Source organism: Nyctibius grandis, chromosome 1 (assembly GCF_013368605.1).
Source record: "Nyctibius grandis isolate bNycGra1 chromosome 1, bNycGra1.pri, whole genome shotgun sequence".
Taxonomy (NCBI): Eukaryota; Metazoa; Chordata; class Aves; order Nyctibiiformes; family Nyctibiidae; genus Nyctibius; species Nyctibius grandis.
This window is the reverse complement of record NC_090658.1, coordinates 61,114,242-61,140,676: the sequence shown is the minus strand read 5'-3', so window position 1 is coordinate 61,140,676 and position 26,435 is coordinate 61,114,242. Positions and strand designations below refer to the sequence as shown.

The following is a 26,435-nucleotide window of genomic DNA, read 5'->3' as shown; positions in this document are numbered from 1 at the left end:
GCTCTTTTCAGTGACATCCATTGACAGGACAAGGGGCAACAGGTGCAAGCTGGAACACAGGAGGTTCCACATAAATGTAAGGAAAAACTTCTTTACAGTGAGGGTAACTGAACACTGGAACAGGCTGCCCAGAGAGGTTGTGGAGTCTCCTTCTCTGGAGACATTCAAAATCTGCCTGGATGTGTTCTTGTGTGACAAGATCTAGGTAATCCTGCTCCGGCAGGGGGATTGGACTAGACGATCTTTCGAGGTCCCTTCCAATCCCTAACATTCTGTGATTCTGTGAAGCTGCAGTACCAGACACATCCCCTTCAAACTATCCAGTTCTTTGTGGCCCACCTGCCTCAGCTCTAAGAATGTGTTTTTCATTTTATGCCTCTGCCTTTTTTTCCAAGAGGTATGCAACCTTCCAGAAGGGAAGTCCAAATCATATTCCATCTTTTGCCTAACCTTTCTCAGTGAGGACAGGAGGTAAAAAGGAAACCTTTTCTTCCACAAAGACTTTCCCTGTACTGTTTTACTTCCACTGGAGTCTTAGGCTTGAGGTAGTCTGTTATTTAAACCATTAATCACCAACAAAAATTTTGATGTTTGCATCTGAAGTTCTACCAAGAGGGATTCTAGAGAATCTTGCAAAGATTCCTCCTCTAAAAATAACCCAAACCAACCAACCAAACAAAAAAACCCCAACACACCCAACAGGATGACGCATGCTTTGTTACACTTCTGCCATGAAGTGTACTCCACTGCCGTTCACTCAAGAAGCTTCAGTGGTCTTTTTCAGGGGAGAAAAAGTGAATGGCCAGTGTTCTCAGTGCTCCTGTTCCCAAACTTCCTCAGAAGAATCTAAGATTGAGTACTGGGAAGAAAGCTTAGAGAAACAGATACTGTAAAGCCTGGAAAAGTACTACGGGACACTTAATGGGGAAAAGGTTGAAAGAGAATGACGAAGTTTTACTTGATTATTTCTGTCTAAATTTAAACCGAAACAGGAAATCTGGTAACTGAACAGAATGGCTGAAAACAACTAAGCAATAAGGTGAATTAATTTTGGTAGAAAAAAAAAGGAAGTCTGTTATGTGGATGAGATTGAGATCTAAACTGTAATAGGGAAATCAGTTTTACTGTTTGCTGCTTTATGACATAGGAGATGGGAACCTGAAAGTAGGTACAGAGTCTACTGAGAAGAGTAAAAACATTGAACACAGAAAAAGGGGAATGTGAAACAAGAACAAATCAGAGGCAGAGTTATGTCCCTCTGGATTGTTGGCAGCAGGAAATTAATTTATAATTTCTTATGCTTCAAACAACTCAGGAAAGAATGCAAGATTTTAAATAGGAAAGAGAAAATAGTGCTAGAGAGACTGGGAAATGAAGCAGGCCTTTAACAGTTTGCAACAAAACTCAAGGGAGACATTTTAATGCTGATAGCCAGCTGCCACTAGAAGCCAATTGGTCTTGGATACAGACCAGGAATTATACCCCGAGAAAAATGGCTCACAGTCTTAAAGATAGTCCTCCATACAAAACACGACTATTAAATTTTTCAAGCTTTTTCTGAGAGATCATTTTCAGGAATGAAAGCTGCACATTTCCAAGTGACTCTGATAACTGTTAAAGAACCCAAGTCTTTCCCAGCTTTAGTAGTGTGATGTTCTAGGATATAAGAAGTTCAAATCCTTGAAGAATTTGTGTATTTACAGGTATTACACTCTAAAATCACAACAGCTACCTGTTTGACTTAAGTAATACCATAACAGTTTTCTCCATTTCTAGAGGACAAATTTAGTCTATCTAAAAATTTTTCTATCGAACTGGCACAAGATTTTCTCATTAATATCTAATAATAATCATAGTGTCTTCTTACAATGCAAGTATAATTCTTATAATGTTAAGATAATTTAATACCACGGACTTATTGTGCGTTAATGATCCTCAAAAATAAGAAGCCTTGACAGAGTCAGAAAGTTTGGGTAATCCCTGAAAGACCTCAAGCTATTTCTAAAGTTTGCTTTCTCTTTCTTTTATTATTTTTTTAACCTCTTTTTCTCTTTTCAGAGTTACATTTTTTTTTGAGTAAAATTTGCATGGAACATTACTTTGTTCTGCACAACTGCACCTCACAGAAGGTTCAGAGTTAATACTGTGTCTCCAATACATTTTCTCATTAAGGAAACTAACAAATCTTCTATTTAATCCTCAAAATAATAAGTAAAGACAGCTTAGGAACTACAGCAAAATTTTTACACCAGTTTATCAGTGACACTAAAACTAATTTGTCTGGGAAGAGTGAGTCTTTTCTTCTTTTGTTCAAAAGAAAGGCTGAATTATGTCAGAAGGCCTTGTGGCCTCCTCTTTTTTGGCAGAGGGAGGGTGTCCATAACTCATGGCTTCTTTGACAAAGTCTTAGAACCCACATAATATGAAGATATGTGGATAACAATTCAGAAATAGGCACATATGTAAGATGCTTGCCTTTGGAAAAAGATCTCTTTCCAGTTATTCTCTTCTTCTTGGCACTGGAAGTCCTATCTTCCATTATGATAGCCAATGCTACCAGCAAGAAACAAAGTAAAAACTATTGGCACAGTTTCAAAGAAGTTTAAAAAGCTTTTGTTGTAACAATCCAGTTGCCATTTTTTGTTCATTGGAAGTTTAGAGTCCTCCTGCTCTTTCTTCAACACACTTCTCTCCTAGAAACTCCTCTTTGTCCATCTTTGTTTTTTAAAACATGTTAGTCTATGCGAAACCGCAGTGTACAAGCAAAGAAGGAAACAGAGTATGAAGAAAGTGCCATACAAAATAACAATTAGCTGGAAAAAGATGAACCAGAGAAAGTCCATGATACTTGAATATTCCAGTTCAAAACACAGCAGGTGTCAACAGTACAAGTCAAAATGCCTGTATATTCAATAAATCAAGTGTAGAAAAGCCTCTCTTTTTTTTTTTTTAGAATCCATGAGCAATAACTATTACACTGTGTGAAACATACATTAAAAAGAGCCTTGTTTTTTTTTTCTTTACTGTTAATAAACAAGTCATTCCACCCAGAGTGTCAGCTGTATCCAGTTAGTTATTACTTGATTAGTTCACATGAAAGTGGAGAAGGAAAACATTCACAGGAATCTTGATGAACAATACTATGGGATGATTCCTACCATGTTGCTCTGAGATTGAGTGGCCCCATACATAGTAATGCCATTTGATGGTCCTGCTAATTGTGGTGTATCTGGTTGTATAAATCCTCTTCTGTCAATTAAGCTATGGAATAATCAAAACAAAGAAAAAGAGTTAGAGATATTTCTAATCAATAACTACCTCCTCTCAACAAAAACAGAAAAAATTTATATCTTACAACAGACCTTAATACCTCACCAATACCTTCAAATGTCCCCTTTTATTCAACTGAAGTGCAAGACTCATCAGCAAGGTAATTGTTTCCTTGTAATACTACCTGCCATATAGTCATATGTACTGCTGCTTTTCTGGATTTTTATCATAGACAAAAGATTTAGAAGCTGACCAGCAGATACCACAAAACCAAGAATTTTAAACCACAGGTCTGAAAACAAATTACAAAACTCACTAGTGTACTTTGAATCAGTATCTTTTGAAAGTTCTTTTGTTATCAGTTTCCACATCTCAAAATTAAAGCTACCTAATCACAAAATTTAGAAAGAAAGAAAGAGGAAGTTTTGTTTAGATAACTTATTTGCCAGGTGTTTCACAACAGCTACCTAACACTGCTCATAGTGCTCCACTATTCTTACCGAAGTGATGCACTCATAGATGGAAATAAGAAATTTTAAGAAAATATTTTGTGGCTAAATTAATAAAAATAAGTAAAAATCTACATAAGATTATAAAAAAAATAAATAGAATAGAATCACCTGACCTAGCTAAAGATTTTACTAAAATTCCACATACAATTTTGCTCTCAATTTGAGAGCTATAAACTGCACTTAAGTTCTGGTAGTTAATACTCATAAAAAGCTGAATGTACAGACTAAAGTACTACATTGATAATTGATGGGACCTCTAAATTCACTAAGGGTCAAAATGGTTTCAATTTTAAAAGATATGAACAGGATGCATAAAAAAAACTAAGGCATTTCCCCTCTCAAAAGTCAATTAGGTTTCCACCACTCAGAGACCAGTTTAAGCTCACCTCATGAAGGTCTGCAGAATGGGTTTTTATGTACATTCAAAACACTTAGAAATCCATGTGAGTTTACAATCTGCCATGTGGAAAGCACTCCTTCAAAAAAATCAGATGCTTTAAAATGTGTTCTGATATAATAAATCATAAACCTAAGTTAGACCTGTGCTGACAGCTATGTATCAAATTAAGATTTGAAAGTTACTCTTGAGGACATGTAAAATGCGTTCTGAATTTGCTAGCATAGGTTTAAAATAAGAAACATGATCTTTAACAGAAGTGAGAAAAGTTTGGATTATTTACAGATCCTTAATCTGCATTCCACTCTCAGAGGCACTTGAACATTTTGAATTTTAAACTGTAATTGCTGCTAAAGCACTTTACCAGAATTTAAGGAAAAAGTTAATATCTAGTGACTTGGGACACAGCTGAGATTAAAAGTCAAAAAAAGCAAGGTTCTAATTTACATTTTACAGTCAGTACATTTTTGCCATTGGTCACAAAATATCTCCCTGCAGAAACTACATATACTTTGGCATCTAAATAAGTTATGTTGCTATATGGAATTTAGGAAAAAAAGTACAAACTCTGTTAAAACACAGGAGCCAATGCCAGTCTGGTGTATTATGTGCTGCTACCTGTATCAGCCTATGTTGCTATTTTAAATACTGAGAAAGATTACATAGTTTTAATAAAGATTTCCATTTGGAGTCAAACATAAGAACTGGAAGCATGGCACTGAGTTTTTATGTCACACAATTTATGAAAAGCAAAACGGCAGAATTTCTCACCACAGGGATTACTGTGTTAACCCAGTATATGGAAATCTTAACTCAGTTGTCTCGTCCTTAGGAAAAGATGTCAAGTCTCTCCTGTTGACCTTTGACTGCTCGTAGAAGAACCACCTCTGATATTCATAATAGCACAGACAGATATCCCACTTCGAACGAAACACCTTAGCCACTGGACTATAAATTGATTTGCTTACTTTCTTCTTGATAGTTTAGATTCATAACTACATCATTTCAGGTAAAGCAAAACAGCTTCAACTGATGAGTATGCCACAAAAATAATCTACAAAATGTCAACTACCCTCTACAGAGGAACTGGGTCTCTATTGTATGTGTAGTACATGAACTATCTATCTAACCACTGAGCATTGGAATAAGAAGAGTACCATGTCTTTCCTGATGCCAGTTTTATTTCTCTAGTCTCAGCTCTGGTTTGTATTTTGTTCAAGCTGAAAAGCCGTCTGCAACCTTGAACATACAAATATTTTGGATTTCAAAAGTGAAAATGTATGCAGCAAAAATATATCTATTAAGCTTTCTCTGGAATCGCTTTGGTGTAAGACCACCAAATTCAGCTTAATGTATATATGTTAACAGCAGTATAAATAAAGAAAAATTACTGTCCATTTAAATAAAACAGTTCAGAGTGAAAAGACAAAAATGAACAATTATCAAACCAGTTGCAGAATTAAGGTTCCTAAACTCTCCTAAACTGATGTCACATCTGTTAGCTATGTAAAGAGTTTCAGATTACCCAACACCAAACAGCTAGGCATTTTTTATTGCCAGAAGTTAATAACTGAAGTGGCAAAGGTTCAAACAACAGATAAACAAGTTTATTATCACTTCAGATGTCAATCTTAAATATACTTTACAGGATCTGAACACTAACTTAGTTTAACCACAATCTACCAACTTAAATCTTTACTACTGAAGAAAAACTTAATTAAAGCTTCTAATGGACAGTAAACCAAAACTTTTATTTCCGGTGAGTAAACTCAAGAAATCAGAAAGAATATTTTTTTCATCAATAATCATGTGGCTTTATTTATACTAACAATACTTTTGATACCCTTACCTTGGAGAGAGGGGCCCACATAGTGCAGCACAGCAATTAGTAAAGATGTTGCCATAACTGTATGGATTATAGTTTTCTTTACCTCTTTTATTTGACCATGATCCTTTAATCTGAAGAGATATGAACAAGATGCATCACATATAATACAATGAAGAAAATGGCTGAGACAAGTTAAGGGTTACCAAAGCAGCAACATGCTACTTATGTCAGAGGTGGACCAGAGAGAACCCATGATTACACTTTCCAAACAGCTTGGAGCTTTGGGCTGTTATGAAAGACTAGACCCTAAAATCTTACAAGCAAGCACATGCTTTACCTCCATAGATTTAGATAACCCAAAATCTCAAAGGAGCACTATACTCACAGTAGAAATTTCAACATCTAATGGTCGAAGCTTAATTTTACAAATATTATGGTATGTTCTACAGAAGAGGTTCAATTGCAACATACCATTAAAGCCAGCAATAGAGCACTTGTTTTCCATACTCTTGGTAAGTTCTCAAGCTGTGCCGTACTGCACAACATTATTTTCCCTAAAGGCCACAAATAGCTCTAAAATATTATGAAGCAACTGTGGTCATTACTACCTTCTTTGTGAGATAGATACTTGAGAGCCTGAGTAAAATGTTTTACTGTATTCGATTGTCAATGTATGCTTTAAATGAAATTATTGAAGTTTACTTGAAATTCAGACATGGTACACTGCTGCTGTTCTCTGCTATCTGACTTTTAACAATCCAAAAGAGCCATTTATGTGAGGGAAGTGGGGATAGTGGAAGCATGCTGGGTCCATCTAGAGAGACAATGTTGGCCTAAACCTGATAACTGAGGAATATCAGAGTATCTCATCTGTCTTACTAATGAGGTAGATTTCTCCAAAGTCAGGCTACTTACTCAGGTACTTGATGCTGAGGCATAATGTATTCTGAGCCTGCTTGGCAAGTTTTTTCTGGTTGATTGGTATTTATTGTAAAATTTATAATTTAAACAATAACAAAATATGTCTGACAGTCCCAAGATGCTGCTTTTACATTTGCCAGATAATTATTAAAAAAGGTACCACAGAAAATGACAATAAAATAATTTTCAACTTGCAGAAATTTGATAGATCACTCGCTAAATTCCAACAAGCTTTCTATACTATTAGCTACCTAGCTATTTTTGTTTTCTCCTGTCACTCATTTTGTATTTCTCCTTTTAGTTAGAGGAGGACACATGAAGCCTCCACACACAGTTAAACGTAATTTCACACCAAAACCATGGAAACCTATGTGCAAAATAGGACAACTGTAGAAATGAGGAAGATGACCTTTAAATTAATGATATACTCCTTGCCAGAGGTTTTAGACCTCAGACTGGCAAAGAAATTTCAAAGGAAAAATAAAATAAAAGAAGAAAATTTTGTTTTGAGGATTCAACATACTTTGAATTTTTTACAGCAAGCAATTTTTGAGTCAAAGAATATTTAGGAGTCCCAGTGAAAAGAGATACTGAAAATTATTTAGTAATTTTCTACTGAACTGAAATGTATAAAATATATTTGTTTCTTTGTCTCCTCTTATCTATATTTTTCCATTTCAAGAAACAGGTCTTGTGGGTGTGAATCAGAATGGACTCACTATGGAACCAGCACATCTTCAAGCCACAACAAATATAGTCCTAAAGATCTCTCTGATATTTTGAATCAAGAATGACCAGGTTACTTCCTTCTTTCCTACAGAGGCATTCACAAAACCATGCAGGCAGGTATGACTTCTCTAAGAATTACAGAGAAAAACTGCATAAAATTAGAATTAATCATCTCCTTATTACTATTTAGAAACATATATGTAGAAATATACTATGAACTTACATCTTCATTTGTTGTTTGATTGGAGCTGATCAAATACGTGTGAAAACCTGAGAGGCCAACAATGGACCATACTGAGAAAAAACACACCACAGCTTCCAGCACAGTAATTGGAAGTCAAGGAAATATATGCAAATAAAAAAAAAAAATATATATCCAATAATAAGAAGTTACAATCACAAAATTCAGGGTCATCAACTTATAGTCACAGAATCACAGAATGTTAGGGATTGGAAGGGACCTCAAAAGATCATCTAGTCCAATCCCCCTGCCGGAGCAGGATTACCTAGATCATATCACACAGGAACGCATCCAGGCGGGTTTTGAATGTCTCCAGAGAAGGAGACTCCACAACCTCTCTGGGCAGCCTGTTCCAGTGTTCAGTTACCCTCACTGTAAAGAAGTTTTTCCTCATATTTGTGTGGAACCTCCTGTGTTCCAGCTTGCACCCGTTGCCCCTTGTCCTGTCAATGGATGTCACTGAGATGAGCCTGGCTCCATCCTCTTGACACTTGCCCTTTACATATTTATAAACATGAATGAGGTCACCCCTCAGTCTCCTCTTCTCCAAGCTAAAGAGACCCAGCTCCCTCAGCCTCTCCTCATAAGGGAGATGTTCCACTCCCTTAATCATCTTCGTGGCTCTGCGCTGGACTCTCTCTAGCAGTTCCCTGTCCTTCTTGAACTGAGGGGCCCAGAACTGGACACAATATTCCAGATGCAGCCTCAGCAGGGCAGAGTAGAGGGGGAGGAGAACGTCTCTTGACCTACTAACCACACTAGCCATCCATGACCACATTCCAGTCATGCGAGTTGTCCCACCAAGTCTCTGTAATTGCCACTAGATCATAACCCCCCGACCGAACACGGATTTCTAACTCCTCATGTTTATTCCCCATGCTGCGTGCATTGGTGTACAGGCATTTCAGGGAGCAAGTCCCTTGAGATCTTTAGAGTACTTCAAAGGAGTCAGTAAAAATTAAACTCGGAAAAGCAAGCCTATGGTCAGTAGGCTTTAGCGTACAGGCCACTGAATAGCATCTACACCAGCAAATATTTAAGAATCTGCAGATTGAAAAAGATCAGAAACTACGATGAGTGGTTCTGATCTTAATTGCTGAAATTCAAATGTTCACATTTATACTGTAAAAGTCATCACACTTGTATTAAGACAAGTAAATTAACAGTAACAGTAAATAACACTTGTAATGGGGTGAGGGGAAGATCAAATACAAGAGAGGTAATACAAGGCTAGCTGAATAGGAAAAACTGAACAGATACGTTTGTACAAATATTTAGGGCTCAATGGGAGTCTTGAGCCAGGACTGAGGGTTCTAGATATGTGCTCGTATGTATAAAAACAACAAATGAGTAAACTGCATCTTGGTAATATGTGCTAACTGTTAGACTCTCCTGTCTTTCTTCTGTTACTGAAGCTAAGATGCTGATAGGGATTCTAACACTCGCATCGAAGTGCACTAGTCCAAGGAAAATACGAAGTCCACTTGCTCTGTCAAGTCCCTCTAATAACTGGTTATATTGTACATGACAACTGTGGGGGTAGCCTGAATGCCCCAGCCTCAGCAAATGGCCTGGATAACAACAACTGATAAGCCCAAGAGTGTAAACAGTTGGGGTGGGGTTGAATACTCAAAACTGAGCAGCATTTGCCCAAAACCGATCATATTAAAGAGGAACACTATCAGCTCCCAACTCACTGTGCTGCTATTAAACAGTCGCTGAGGAATTACAAGAAGACTTTTTGAAGAAGGCATCAGCCCAAAATATAAGAAAATCACAAAAAATGGCGGAAAAGAACTTGAAGTGGGAACAGCAGCAGTCAAAGCTTGGCTTGGTACAGCCACAAGTCACTCTGCTGGCATCTGCCTAGCCCAGACAGAGCACCCTCCCTGTCAAATGCTGTTAGTAGTCTGCATTTAGACAGCAGACTGCCAGTATAGGGTGCGACATACAGGGACTTGCACCCGAGGTACATGTATGTGAGCTCGTGGGGTGCTTTCTCATCTGTGTGTTGTAGGGAGCAGCACAGGTACCAGCAAGAGCACCCACATCTCCGAGAGGGTAGCGAAGGTGTGCACAGTACATGTGTGCACATCACTACAGCTTTAGGGGTTTAGATACAGAATGGTGTTTAGATATTTGTAGGTGTTTATTAACATTTCTTAAGTGTCTAATACAGCCATTTATCTTTTCTGTCACTTTTCTGTCACTGATCTTGAACATATAATTATTCAGTAATCAGTGATTTATATGTAATTAATGAATCAATAAATGGCTTCAATCCTGATTTGGTTTAAACTACATGTGCTGAGTGGTTTTGCACTGCAAGACCAACTATTATCTTTTCTAATTTTCTAACCGCAACAATGTAGATGAAAAGCACAGAATTACATTCCTCAGCATAGCATAAAAGTTTGAAAAATATACTGCACTATTAGTTCTGCAAATAGACTGCACTTCAATAGTAGATTTTTTTAGGGAACATGAATCAGCAGCAGAAGAGGCTTCAGTTCCTAGAAAAAAGATATAATAAATCAGTAGGAACAAGACAATGGGAAAAGAATAGGATAAAAATAATTTGTATATTAACCGTATGCCAACCTTTAGTGAAGTCAGTTTCCAAGACAACATCAACTCAAAATATTCCAGAACAAGGACACTGCTTTAAAACATAAAAACCCATCCTTATCACTGAACCTATCAATAGAAGAGAAGTATGACAGCTCCTCACCATTATACAGAGAAACAGACTGGAAAATGCATGGACGGAAATAAGTATTTGCGATAAATAATCCTAATATTAGTTAACAGTGAAGAGTCTTGTATTGCAGGTCTGCTCTCACCTAGTGAATTGGGAAATATCTGAATTGTCTGTATAACTTCCCCTAGAACCTACTTCACTCAGAGTGGTTTAAAAGCCAGAAAAGAACCATTTCCATTCTGAGCAAATCTGCTCCAAAAGCAGGAGGATGACCAAAGTGCACGGCTGAGCAGCATGTTCACCACTCTCTCCCTCTCATCTCCTCAAAATATGTGGAGAGTCAAATCAACACAAGGTAGGAACTCAGTCTCAGTTGACCGTGCAACAGCCACAGCTAAAGCAAGGAGAATGAGGAAGAATAATTAAGGAAGCAGATTGTTGTTAGCAGAGGGTTCAGAAAGGTGTAAAAGAGGGAAATGGTCCAAAACACTACACACAATTCAAGTTCACCTAACTTGCCTTTGAGAAGGTAGAAATGATAAGGAAGGCTGTAGATGAGCACTGTTGGGTGGAATCTACACACCAAGACTAAGAGGAAGAATCACCAGGTCAGAGAAGGGGAACCTGAGAGACAGAAGGGCTTCCTGCAACCTCATCAGATGACTGAGCACACCACTAACAGGATGTTCCTTGCCATGATTAGACTCAATACGGTCCTGAAAACTGAGTTTCTCCCTCCACACAGTAATTCCTACTGATAAAAAAGGGAATTCCTTTCAGTTCAAGACCTCTTTCAGTTCCCCACTGGAAGGGACTTCTTTCAGTTATCCCCCACCAAAATCCAAAGATCTCTAGAACAGCAGGGGTGGTTCATGTTAGATTAACATGACTCCATTAAATAAACATGAGTCCATTAATTAAAAATAAAATACAAAAAAGCAATATATTCTCAATATAAAGTACAACTTACTAGCATAATATGGTATAACACTCCCTGGGTATCTCAAGGGATAGCAAGCAAGATAGAAATGGCAATGTTCTCTCTCCCTGAACTGACTGGCTTGCCCCAAAGCAGCATTCCCAACACTATGTGGACAATTTCATTTTTTACTGTTAGGGATTGTAACCAAGCTATTAAATTGTCCAATATATCCCTATCAAACCAGACCATTTCTACAATATGCGCTACTGAGCCTTTCAAATCAGCACATCTCTGAATACAAATTATGAATAAGTAGCCCATTGTTCCTGTACAAGGATCCTCAAATGCATAATCAATTACCTTTTGATTTAAGGACAATTGAAAGCTATTCTCAGTTTGAAAATAGTCTGAAAGAATCATCTTTTGTAAGAAGTGATTATAATTGTTTTAATTGGAAGCTACTGTTGTGCTATTTAGAACAGTTTGTGCTTTGTAAAATCATTTGTACAAAAAAAATCTGAACAGTGGCTTTGCTTAAAATGGGAGTTTACAGCTCAATGACTCCACCTGATGAACACATATACACACACACACAAAAAATCATATCTGTAGAATTTGGAGAATTTGATACTTGGAAAAACTACCAGGAAAGAGAGGTCTGCCTTTATGCACAACTATGAGTGACAGAGCAAGAGGTTTTTCTTCCTACTCTTCTGTGGAAAAGAGCAAACTGTGTGAGGCACAACAGACAAAAGACTTTTCCTCAGCACAAATATGAGAAAGAATTCTTTTTATAGTACCTTTGTGAGAGGTGCAAACTGCTTATTCAGACACAAACCATTGAAAACATATACATAAAGAGCAGGGAGCTTACAGTCTGTACAGAAATGTAAAGAAGAAACTAAACAGAAGTTATGTCAGCTTTCCATTTTTCCATTATGTTACCTGCTTTCAGACAAGAGGAGCCTTTTCCATTCTCACTGAGTAGAAAATATTCAGAAATCTCCCATGAAGTGACAAAAAGAACATGGAGCATTTACAGAACAGAATCACAGAATGGTTTGGGTTGGAAGGGACCTTAAAGATCACCTAGTTCCAAACCCCCTGCCATGGGCAGGGACATCTTTCACTAGATCGGGTTGCTCAAAGCCCCATCCAATCTGTCCTTAAAAACACTGCCAGGGAGGGGGCATCCACAGCTTCTGTGGGCAACCTGTTCCAGTGTCTCACCACCCTTATTGTAAAAAATTTCTTTGTTATAGCCAACCTAAATCTATCCGCTTTCAGTTTAAAACTGTTGCCCTTTGTCCTGTCACTACAGGCCCTGGTAAAAAGTCTCTGTCTTTCTTATGAGCACCCTTTATATATCTAAAGACCATAATAAGGTCTCCCCAGAACCTTCTATTCTCCAGGCTGAACAACAATAGCAGTCCCTGTGTATGCTTGTGTATACTTTTATGTAACTTAACAGAAGTTGATACGTGAAAATGACTTCTCTAAAAACAGTAAATAAACATAAGAATACTTTCAGGAATTGAACTCTTTAGGGACAGCTTATGGTTTCAGTTGTTCCACAATCTACTTTTTCTACGCTGACAAGAGTCAGCCATTTTGGATACTTTCTGTTGTAAAAGCAGAAGAATTACTTAATATTTTAAATGAAACCACATCATGGGCATAGTGTGAGATATATTTATGAATTCCATCTCAAATACATGGAACATATTTCCATCACACAGGGAAACTACAGACCTTTGTCAAGAGCACTACTCTGCAAAAGATGAAGAACAAAAACTACCCCAGGCTATAGTCTCTTTCCTACCTCCAACATGTGGTGAGAAATCCTGTTGTGCAGGAAGTGATGACATACTTAACTGATAAAGTCCCAAATGCACATAATCCAACAATAGTAAGAAAACAAGCAAAAACACATCTCAGATGTTATTTTGCAACAAGATCTACAATTTGTTTCAGTGAAAGGATATCTTGCAGGACTGTCCTTCAGGGCATTGAGGAACCCTGTTTGTTGAGAACCTGTAGAAATAGAACCCAAAATGACCAGCTGAGTAAGAAATTGGACTATAGACTGTTTTCAGCATGTGTTAACACCACAATTAATATTTGAAGATCAACTGAGTAATCATAGAATAGATTTAGTATTATAAATCTGAGATTATGTTGCTCAACAGCAACATCAGAAAAAAACTTTGGGTAAGTTATCAGGTCTAACATCTGCAGCATATTTTCTCAGTTGTACCAAACTGATGCATGCATACTTTCCCATGAACAAGATTTCTGATTATTCCTCTTCTTTTCAGACCTAATATGGAAACAAAAATTTATAAGCTACTTTTTTAGTTTGAAATTTATACTATAAACCCAGATTCTCAACTTCCCCTCCTTTGTTCTGGAAGCAGCCAAAGATCTCTAAACTATAATCCTGCTCCTACTGCACCTGCACAGAAGGTTTTTCTAATAGGTGCTTGTTGCCTCTGGGCAAATAGGAGAATATCTACTAGCTGAAAAGAGCTCAAGAGCAGCATGCTCCAATGAACTAGAGATGCAGAAGCATCCACTTGGATTCCACAACCATGAGATATTAATCAAAAAGGGCAATTTGACAATTTTCTGATAAATATGCAACAAGTGAGTAAGTCTGTAGAAACTGACCCAATGTCACAAAAGTATAAGGCACACAATTTGCATTTTACTTTTCAGACTCTCATAACTGGTTCTTACCCTCAAGGCACAAGACTAGTGGAACTTCCCCCTACCTTCTTACTATTTTTAGGATCCTTAATGGCAATGGCAGCAGGTAGGTGTGATCTCTATTCCCTACTGCTGGTCAGACTCTTACAAGCAGTTCCCAATATATCAGAAGGGGAAGGTTCCTCACTGCCACATGCAGTTGAAATACTGATGCTTCAAACAGAGCTGAGTAACTGTGAAGACAGGCACTACTATGGAAAATGTGTTAAGCTTAGGGAGATGGAAGAAAATCTTGCAAGACAATACCTTTAAAGTATCTGATTTACAAAGTCGTTTTATCATCTTCAATAATACTATGTGCAAAGATTCTTAGTCCTGGGAAGGCCAAATTTCCAATGAATGCCTCAAAAGTAAGTCCACAGAAAACAAAAAGTTAAGATGTATCTCATATCTCGTCACCACTTAGGCCCAAAAATTATAAAAATGCCAGCTTGCAAGATTTATTAAAAATGAAAAAAATTACAACAATTTGTAAATCAAGAGATATTAAAAAAGTGGTTCCCTACGTAATCAACACCATCAGAGAAGGAACCTCCCTATTAAGATGAAACATAAAGGATTTTTTGTTTTAATGTCAATGCCTACAAGTTGCTATAAATATCCCTCAGTCCCTTCCTGAAAGAATATTGTCAGAAGGCATTCAGTCTAACACAGGATATCTAGAATAAAGTGTTGCTGATGGTAAGGTTATCCTGCTAGGATCATCTTCAGAAGAGCTAAGAACAGGACTTGATTAAGCCAGCAGGACTTTCTCTAGGATAAAGAATTTTGCCAGAACTTGTGGAAATACATAAGGATGACTTTAAAACACTGCAGGAATATCATAGTCCCCAGTTTAAAAAATGAAACTTTATTCAGACATGCTAACACAAAGCACTCTATGCCAATTGCAAAGGTTCAGATTAAGTAACTGAGAATCCTGCCTAATGGTTAGCATCAGCTGAAGAACTGCAGGACTGCAAAACAGAACAAAAATAGTTGAGTGGTAACTATTAGTAAGGTAGATGAGAGGAATTCTAGAAGAATAGTAGGCACAGACAGAGTGGAGTGATCGATAAAGAAACCTTATTTGTAAAGAACTTTTTTTTTTTTTGACACAGTCAAGATTACAGTAGATAAATCTGAAAGGTGGGCTTGAAGCTCAAATGTAGCAAACAAACATCAAGGAAGTAATCATAGTTCATACCTGCTCCCATTGCCTTTGAGGACCAAACAGTCTTTAGAACTAGGGAGGTTTTTCCTGTCTCATCCAAGCTAGATAAACCTCCATAGTGAGAAGGTTTTACAGTTGATATACTTAGACAAGTCAGCATTTAACGTTTACTATTCATTATCTGTTAACACCTACACAGTGCTAAAGTGCTGCTCAACCACACAGAGGCACACTTCATTTCTCTGTTCTTTGTCTAATTCATACTTAAATTAGGTATTGACACTGTAAAGTTAAAATCCACTGGATAAATCCACTTGACATACAGAACATGAAATATTGGCATAATATTCGTAATTCATACACTGAAAACTGCAAAAAAAAAGCACTGTACTGTTTATGAAACACAGGTAGGCTAGCTTCAAAAGTAGCTTTATATTGTCAGACTGATGTTTTCAACTACTGAATTCTAGCAGAGTAAGATGATAGAAAAAAAATATGCTTCCTTCTTCTTAAATGTAAAAAGTGTGCACATATGCACTCATGTATGCCCAAATAAATTTCAAGGATTTGAGTATTAATGGAACATGTTCTCTTTCCAATAATTACTTTTCCCTTTTTAAATAACATGTACATGCTCTTTCAACTGATACTAGAAATGCTGTATCTTGCAATGAGAACAACTTGTTGATCCAGACTCCCCCAAAATTGAAAGTGCCCCTAGCTCTAGTCTATATGCTAGATTTCTGAGCTATAGGAGAGCAGTTTGGGGCTCTTATCTTTCTTTTGTGAAGCACAAATAAAAGGAGGAGTTCTGTTTTTTAAAATACAAATTTTCCCTGCACAGTGTAAGCAATTTAAGAAATTGATCACAATCTGGCATATTTTTCAGTAAAACATTCTCTAAATATTGCCATTATCAAGTTAGCTTTATGAATGTGTTATAAACTGAAATTATTACTTCTATCAGGTTTCCATTGTAATACAGAATACAAAGAAATAAAAAGAACACATTTCCAAAATGATTAAAGAAATACTGTTCAAGGCAATATCCTGTATAATCAGTGAAAAAATAGAACACTCTTAAGCTTCCTAGTGATAGTGGGTTAAAAACCCCCCACAACATAAAAAAGGTCTTTAAAGACGAGACATATAACCTATCACCATAAACTAGAACGTCATCATCATATAGGAGCTAACAAAATCTGTTACATGTGTGGAAAAAAAAAAAAGACACTACCCAAGAGTCTTGAAAATACCCTCCTCAAACCCAATCCAGAATACAAATAAAAATCAATCTCAAACTCATGAATATTCATCTTCGTGTAGCTTATCTGATTCACTCCAGTATAAATTGATTATTCTCAGAATGTCTATGCAAATGAAAGTAACTTGTGTTAAAAATAGGGTAGAGAAAGATGTAAAACTAAACAGCAAACAACAAAAAGTGTAAAATAGCTCCAATCTATTTCCTAGTAATTTACCTGTTTGGATGGCAAGTGAGTCATGCTTACAGTTGAAAAAGCACACAAAAGTTCTTTGGGAAGATGATACTATCTGTATACTTAGACATAAAGTATGTGTGCTTCTTTTTCCAATAAACTGTCCACAAAAGGACAAAAAAAACAAAAAAGAAAATTAACACCATATTAAGACAAAGCCAGCATTAGATCAATGACTAGCATGACCAGGGTCTGCTACAGACCAGAATGGGACTCATTGGGGATTGTGAAGCTTCAGAGAAAAGGCAAATAAATAAACAAATAAACCCTGAATGATCAAAAGAATAACTTAAAAGTAAAAAACTCAAGCAAATGGCTACATACGTAATCTGATTTCACCAGCATACTTACGAAGGATGACGTGGGTGATAACGAATGCAAATATAAAGACTGTCAGAAAGGACAGAGATAAAATAAACATATAAAAAAATCTGTAGTTTCTTTTCCCCACACAGTTGCCTACCCAGGGACAGTGGTGATCAAACCGTTCTGAAATGAGAGGCAGAAGAAAAAAAATGGAAAAGAATTAATAAAATGCTGTTTATTTGACAAAAGCTCTCTGAATACTATATTAAAACTCATGATTTAACTGGCATTTGCAAATTAGCCACAGAGAAATTCTTATTTAGAAAGGAAAAACTGAAAAAGAAAAAAAGGAGTATTTTAATGAAACCTTACAGCTTTTAAAGAAATCAAAGCATGGTTGAGATGAGCTACTGTAACTAACAGCATTATTGTGATAAATTGTGCAGTCAGACCAATAAGCATGTGTTTATCCACTGTCACATACAGTAGTACCAACTCAATGTATTTTATTTTTTCAAAATAAGGGTTTTTTTCTTCCAGTGATTCTTCTACTCAAAACTAGAGTTTTTGAGGTTTTATTTCTATCTGTCATGATCACACCTCTGACTTATGTCTAGTATCGTCTCATCCATCATTTACAGTATATGAAATATGTACACCCTCCCACTTCTTTTTTTTGCTTCACTCAAAATATTCTCCATTCCAGACCTCCTATTTTTCCACTTAGAATTGACACTGCCATACAAAACCATTAAAAATAGCTAAATCACTCACATAAACCAGTTTTCAAATGTTAAAATTCAGACAGTCTTGTAAAATTTGCTTATACTTCTTTCAGTTTTGGTTTGTTTTTTTTTTTTTCTTTAATAATCCATTCAATCTTGCAGGAATTTTCTGTGAACCACATGGTATAAAAATTGGTAGATGTCATCTGAATGCTCTGTTACTCTTTGCACTATAGGCTGCCTCTTTTTATTAAACCAAACCCTTTCCCTTTATTTCCCTGAGAGCTTAACTCATTCATGAGATAGAAAAAGGCCAGGGTGGGTCAGAAATCAGTGTCCCCAACACAGAGGAAATGCCCCAGCACTGGAAGTGGTAGAGGGAACAGTTCGCTCTGCTTCTCCCCAGGCAGCCTGGACCCCCCCTTCCCATCCCAGTACACCAGATAATGGAAACAGAGCAATTGTCAGGAAACAAACCGGCATTTCCTAACTTTGCTTTGGAGAGATTACACTGACAGAATGACAGAATTTTAAATTTTTTAATCAAACCCAAGATCATAACATAAGACAGATGCTCTCATGCTGACTCTCTCTCACTCTCTGATCCTCGTCCAAATCCTGTTTGTTTTCTGTGACTTTTATGCCTCCATTGACGTACAATATCAAACTATTTGTAATTCCACTGGAAAGGCGAGCTATAAATTTGAAGTCCTTAAGCCCTATGTTAAACAGGCACATCTGTCCAAGCACACCAGTTTATTTGAGCTATGGCTTTATGTTAAAGACCTACATTAGAGCTTTTCCTTGAAGGATGTATTTAGTATCATCTTCATTTAAAAAAAAAAAGTCAAAATAACATGCACAACAGATTTCTGAGTTCACCAGACTTACAGGGGTTTTTTTTAAATGGTTTTGCGTGACAGCTGTTTAGACCACATGTTTCTGCCATAAATCTGTTTCAAATTCCAATGGGGCTATCCAAGGTGAAGTTACTGAACTTTCTTAGGATAAGGCTTCAGAAATACTTTGATTTAATGAGTACTGCTAAGAATACCAAGAACTAAACACTCTGTTATCTAAAAGAGTAGGCAATAATACCTTTATCCAGTTCAATACATTTGTATGCCTGAAATAAGTTGACATTGCATTTGAACAATGCTTATTTTTACATTTGCTTCTGAATGAATCCTTATGTTCCAATAAAGAGTTTACTTCATTTAAAGGGTACCTAATACAACACATGAGCAAATAATAACACAAAGAAAAATACAGTTACAGAGCCTTTTGAAGAGCATAATCCTAGGGTACTTTTGTACCCTACTGCTTCAGGGAAAAAAAAATAAAATCATGACATGTCTTTGGAAGATGAATTCTATATATACACATTCATTCTCTTTTATGCTGACACAGTAGGAATCAACAAATTATATTGACATAAAGCTCAGTTTCTAGCCATGAAACAATATTAAGATACATGTAGACATCTATTCAAATGATTCAGATAAATGCAGACAAACATAAACACACATACACACACACACCCCCATCTATAAACACACATACATATATACACACACATATATATTCCTTACTAAGGACTGACTTGGTATTTTTAACCTACTTGTCACTCCTCTCCAATTTCTGTCTTCAGACTTTCTTGGTAAACTGAAAGGCTCCACTTTCTCAGTAAATACCTTACCAATCATTGTGAAGCTAAGTGACTACCTAAGATGTTTGTAAAGCAGCAATGGACTGAAAAGGCTGTTAGATACGAACAATACTGCTACAGTGTTAAATCTGAAACAACTCTAATGAAAAAGAAGTATTAAAGGGTTTACATGAGTGTTATGAATGAATAAACTGGGCCTCATTTTTCTCAATCATAAAATAGAAAGGGATGTGATATTTATGCTCTGTGCCACAAAACACTATATCAAAAAGCAAGGGACTATTCTACTCAGCAGAGCACAAATATGTAAATCCAAGTTAAAGACAATAGCCTTATAGCTTGTGAGCTGCTCTGCTTAGTTGTTAATGCAAGAGAAAACAGCCAACCCTGGCAAAATGAACAGACACATACTAAGCAGAAACTTATAATGCTGTTAAGAAGTATAAACTCTCTTAAATCTAGAGCTGTTTCTTCTTCTTTACCAAAAGACACGGTTTAATAAGTATTAATGAAGAAAGAACACAGTACCTTAATGTTCACCTCCAGCACTCCAGATGCCTGCAAACTGAACAACCAATGCTTTGGAAAAGGAAGCTCTGCCTGACATCTTTACTTGGCTTGGATAACATTAGCAGCAAAATTAAGATTTACCCTCACTGAGAAATGAAAAACTACTGATGCTGAGAAAAACTGGGAATTCTGGCCCTCATAAACTTAAAATGCAGAGCAAATATAAATGCAACTGATTGTTATGAAAAATAACAGACTGTGTAGAGGTGATGACTGCAGTTCTGGTTTACATTTATAGGGTATAGTTAATGTGCTACTGTATTCAATAATACATTTGTGACAAGGTTAATGTAAAAATATTTGAGGCAAATGAAGAGAACCAAAACATTGGTAATACAAACTCTTATTAATAAAAAGTGTATTAGAACTCTTAGTGAGGGAGGCAGAAAGCTACAAGGTCTGAAAAGTTTGTCTATGGAAGCATCCCGTGGATAGAAAAGTTGTGATAGATCATCCTCCTGCACTCTAAGCAAAAGCAGCAAGGTATTTTCCTTAAGGATGTGGTATGACATTACAGTCATATCTGCCTAATTGAGATCTACTGCTAAAACAGATAGCCCATCTTCTCCCCTTTTAGCAGTCCTGTGAACAACCTCTTGCCTGGGTGTTTATGGCTCTCCATCCTTAGGCCAAGCCTGGTGTTCATTTTACCCTGTAGGGACCTGGTTCACAGAGCCAGATGAACCTAAAACTATGGTTAATTTTCTGTTGCCTAACTCCCCAGGCCAGCTCATCACAGTATCAAACACCAAAGCTGGCCCAAGTGAAGCAGTGAGAACACACTGCCAGAGAAGGGATGAAGTAACCCTTTCAGAGGCAGCTAAGTGTTAATTCAGCTTAGCTGTAACACCAACCTTACTACAGGTTAACACTTATCAGGACTGCAGGAGAAATCCAGTTTCGATTAATATTTCAGGGTCTGAGAACAAAAGCTGAAGCAAACAAGAAAGATTGAGAAAATGTGTGAACAGTTTATAAGGTGAAGTATCAAAATGAAAAGAGAAGATGGGTAAATGGAGACTAAAAATGCTGCTGTAAAGACCACAGACAACCAAAGAGATAAGAAACCTCAAGAGCTGTCAGTAAACCTGCAACAGTGACTTTATTTTACTAGTCTTTCCCAACAACTTTTCCAGCAACTACGAACTTGGATAATAACTTCTGAGGACAGGCAGCACCCCCATAACCAAATCCTAAGGGTGAGGCTTCACAAGATAGCCAAGCTAATCTAAAAGCTTAGTGGCAGTGAAAGAGATGGCCACATGCAGCCTTTCCTGCCACTTCATCCCGCTTGTTTCATTGTCTAAGCTGCTGATGAGTCAGGCCAGATCCCTGAACTGGAAGGAAATTAAAATGGAATTATTTTGTTCATTGCTTAGTGAGAAAAACTGACTTACCAACGGCTGTGTGTTACTAAGGGCTGTGTGAGCAGGCACAAAGGAGAGAATCACACAAGTGGGAAAAAAAAAAGAGGACGAAGTTCAGATACTGTCCCTTTGGAAGCAGCAAGTTGCCATCATGACTCAGTTGCCTCATTAACACTCACCTAATAATATATGCTGACTGGATGACAGAAGAACATACAAGTTACATCATACTTTAGACACTTCTCTTGGTTTTTACCTTCCCTGAAACATGTACATTTGAAAACTTAAGAAACATTACCTGCTGGATATCTCGGATAAAAAAAAACCTGAGAACATTTTCCATTTCAATAAGCAATGGTCTTATAGAGGGAGAGTGTTTCCTTCAGAAGCCAGACTGAAGCATGTTCCTTGCTGCTCAGAATCAAAGTGTCAAATCTCTACTTTCCCACAGCACAGCATGTAGAGTCTTTAAATCCTTAAATGTTCAGCTTCCATTTTTCAATCACTACACTCCAGGAAACCACGTACAAAATGACCCCTCTTTCAAAACACTTAATAAAAGCTTTATAATTTACAAGGAACAAAAAAACATTTTTACATGGAACATTTTTAGGCCAGCTTGGCCCTTCAGTTTGCAGCTTTTCTCATCTGCTCACACTGTGATCTCAGAAACATTTATTATTTATGAACTGCTTCCTTCTTCCTTTGCTCAACTGGATCACTGCATGCCAACATACATTTTCTAAAGCTTAATGTGAAGTCAGGTCTCAAAGACAAAAGTCTACAGGTGCAAAAATATCTAGGTCACATTACTAGGAGATTCCAATGAGCACAAGTTAGAATTCACTTGCTAATTCTTCCATCCCAGTCAAGTAAAGCGTTGTAGGGCAAAGATACAAACCTAGGGCATTCACTGAATGTTACCATCTTTATTTAACACATGCAAACATGCACCCCAGGTCTGGGAAGACTCAACAGCCCCCTATTCAAATCTTGTGTGAGTCAAAAAATCACTTTACAACTCAACCAACTGGGCCAGCATTACTCAAAATTACTTTTGATAGTAGCAGTACAACATGGGACTACAAAGTCCATTGTCGTGGAAGCACACTGAACAATTATGTAGAGATACCGACACATCTGGACATATTCATAATGATGACAATTACAGCTTTTTGCAGGACTATGATGTCATGACATGACCACATCTATTCAGGCTTTTTGACTTGATACTTTGTATGATAAATGGTACTTTCAGAATTTGGTTGCTCTTGAAATGTTTAGGAAAACAAATGAGGTTTTTAAAAGTCCATATAAGGAATACTTTCAATTACCAAAAGTATTTATTTTCTTCTAAGATACAGCAGTTCAATCCCAACAGCTTGCTGACAGTCATGTACACATGCACAAAAGCAAATACAATCATGGCATTAAATCCTTTACAGTCAGTTCAGAACATCTGATAATTTAACATGACTAATAAAAAATCTTGTATCCGATATTCATAGCATATTCATAAAAACTATCCTTAGGTCAGATGTTCAGTTCCACTGACTGAAGTCATCACTCCTAAGAAAACAGTTTATTTAATCATATTTTAAAAATACACCAGTGGGACTTGCCATAAATTGGCAACAGCGATCAAATATATGGATCACTTTAACTTACACTACATTCACCTGTGCGACAGTCATTCCCCTGACAATGCCTTTGCTGTTACTTTTGTGGAATGAAATCAGAGTAGAAATTTATATGAAAAAAATGGTGAACAACAAAAGACCAATTGCAAGTTACATTTATATGCATGCTGATGTTATTTTAGAACATCTGTTATGGACAATGCACAATAGATCCTTTAAATCACCAAGCTTCAGTGCTTTTGTACTCTGATCCCAAATCAAAATGCCCCAAGAAAACCAAATGAAACAGAAATAGTCTTCTAGCCTCAAGTTTACATTTGGGAAATACTCACCAAAGGTTTACTCCAGATTACATTCCGGACACTACACTAATATCTACAAGGTGATGCAAACTGAAACAGCAATGTAACATTGGGAAAGATGGGCCTCTATTAATGAAATAAATTGATAATGTGCATGGATATCTAGAACAAAAAGTCGACCAGAAACACAAACACAAGGGCTACTCAAAAATATTTTACTTTCACGATCATTTAGATACTGTCCCAGACAGCTAAGATATTTGGGTGGAGTTTTTTTAAGAAAATCAGTTGCAATGTCAACTTTTTCCACGCTAATCAACTTCAATAGTGGCAGACTAATGCTATTCACAACAAGAAAATAAACATGCTTAATTTTTAAAATAAAAATAGCAATTGATTTATTAGGAAAACATCCAGCCATTGCCCTAGGATACGTCATCGTAATTAAACTATATTGTCACATAGCTCACTTCACTGCTACCTCCAGTAATAAATATTGACTAATTAACAATAAACCCCTTTGACTGCATGCACATTAATGGTGACTTTTTCAAAGGTAGCAGCAGCAGTTTAGAATGACTGTTCTTTGATAGGTACAGAGTGCACAGCAAAGGACCTCACTGCTTAACAATCTCTCCTTACATATCTATTCTCATCAATACAATACATTCACACACAGAACCAAACAAGTGCCCGACACACACCCAACCATGGAGGAAGAGAGTGAAAAACCTCAACTTGTCCCTAGGGGAAGCATGGTATCCTTACCAGGTATCAGCATCCACAAAGTTCATGGATTTGTTCCTCTCTATTCTACATGAAATCACATTTTTTACACACTTCTGTTGCTGCCTTGTATCTGCCTTTGAATTCCTTAACCATCTTTCAAATTGTTATTGCATCAAATGTAAATATTTGTTTATTTTCTTAGGTTCCTAATTTTTTTTAATGGTAATTTCTCTCCAATTTTTTCTCTGACATCTGAGGTTTACAACATCATTTACACAGTTGGGTATTATGATCATCTCTGCTTTTTTTTATATACAGACCAATACATAAGCTGCAACTTCTCTCTGAAGTAACCTATAATACTATAATCTTTTTTTAAAGAGACTTTCTGCCATATTTCCTAATGCTTTGGCTTAGACTTAAAACCTCTTTGACACACATGCCATGCTCCCTGAATTTCTAAAGTACATCTAGCATATAGATGGCACAATCATAAACAAACAATATATCGCTTCTGTAAGCGCTGGTGTGTACTCTGTTTAGCAGCTTCTTGGGTGCCTCAAAAAGGCAGCACAAACAGCAAGAGCCAAAGCCATTTCTCATGTATAAAAAGTGGGAAAAAAAATACAAGAAAAGAAACGGGAAAAAAAGAAAGGACATAGCAGCCAACTTCGTAGTTTTAACTGTTCAGCTAAAGAGTTGCTTCAAGAGACTCGGAGCTAAGGTTTAACAGGTTCAAAAATCAGGCCCCCAAATGAAGTGAAAACTGTACTGTCTTCATTGCAGGAAATGTAAGGAAAGAAATAGGCAAAGGTCACGAAGAGGAACTGAAAGGAAGAAGGGAGATAATAAGGTAATGAAGGAAGAGCACTACAGATTGGAATTAAAACCAAGCAAAAAAGTCCTGACATCAAGTAAATACACACTGATTATAAAGGACCACGAAGTCCTGGAAAAATTACTCTCAGACACAGTATCAGTGTTATAAAAACCAAACTGCTACAATCCCACCTGTCAGCCGTTTTTCATGTAATTTTTGTTCTCTAGGCTGGAAGATGGTGGTATCTGGAGTGACTACAGGGAAGAGCTTCTCCCAGAACACACTGGTAATTCTCACTCTTTGTCTTACGTTGTGTGTGTTATAGGTTACGTGTGTTTTAATAATTAATTCCCCATTTTAAGAAAATAAATTTACAACACTGGTGTCTAATCTGGAAAACTACTTTTAAAAACAATTATTTCTCCAAATTCTGCTGTTTGGCATAATACTGGGTATGTAGCACATTGAATTTTCAAAACAATAAATTAGTGTAGTCTGGTCAAGACCAAAAACAAAAGACAATGCCTACAATTGCCTGGCAGAAGTGCTTTACAGAAGCAATGATTTAACCAGAAAGGGGGTGTCTGTCGGCTTCTAATACAGCATATTTTCTGTCAAAATTTCTGTCAAAATCTTGACACTTGGTCTCATGTTTAGGATCCATAGAGAAGCAATAAGACTTACAAGTGAGAGGAACCCTGTCTCCTACAGAAAACAGAAACATCAACAGAAATGCCAGTAAGGTATGTGCGCCTTCAGCACTACTGGCATCCTGGTTCCCCATCTCAAAAAGCTTATATTAGGCACAAAGAAGGCCAACTAGGATCCACCAAGAGCTATTGAAAAGAAAGGAATAACCCCCCAGGGTACAAGAAGGCCTATGCTGAAAGTTTCTGAGTGTGAGAATATTCAGCAGGAAGCATCCCTGCATGCTTGCCCTCTTCCCCAGGGATCCACTCTGGCCATGGTGGGAAATGGGCTACCGCACAAACCGAAACTTTGGTCTAACTTAGTATGCCATTCTCATGTTCATCAGTGATCTTTGAAAAATCAGACTAAACTTTTCAAAGTTAAGTTATGACATCCAATTTCAAAAATTTGAGCTTTGAATCCTCTGTGGGGAAAAAATCATGTGTTGAAAGAAACACAGTGGAATCAGAGAAGAGAAGCTATCTTTATCCATCAGTCACACACAGATTTACAATATACAGATTCTGAAACAAATAAAAAGGCCATATTCTCTTAGATTAATATAAATGATGGATCGCTTCTTCCACCATACCGGATTTTTGCCTTAGTCTAAATCAGTCACTTCGCTTGATAAGCAAAAGTCTGGCATGTGAATGCAAGGAAAGCTTTCGACAT

The 26,435-nt window shown here is 36.9% G+C and overlaps 1 protein-coding gene across 4 annotated transcripts in view; it reads right to left on the bottom strand.

The window, feature by feature from the left end:
- ZDHHC14 (zinc finger DHHC-type palmitoyltransferase 14) overlaps positions 1 to 26,435 on the bottom strand; it is a 114,476-nt gene that overhangs the window by 7,476 nt on the left and 80,565 nt on the right. For all 4 annotated transcript variants that reach the window (XM_068416377.1, XM_068416393.1, XM_068416387.1 and 1 more), the window contains exons 4-8: positions 17,294 to 17,431; positions 13,507 to 13,555; positions 7,881 to 7,983; positions 6,029 to 6,138; positions 3,159 to 3,261 (exon numbers count right to left, since the gene is read on the bottom strand). In XM_068416377.1, coding sequence (XP_068272478.1) covers positions 3,159 to 3,261; positions 6,029 to 6,138; positions 7,881 to 7,983; positions 13,507 to 13,555; positions 17,294 to 17,431 — 503 coding nt within the window. The remainder of the gene's footprint in view (positions 1 to 3,158; positions 3,262 to 6,028; positions 6,139 to 7,880; positions 7,984 to 13,506; positions 13,556 to 17,293; positions 17,432 to 26,435) is intronic.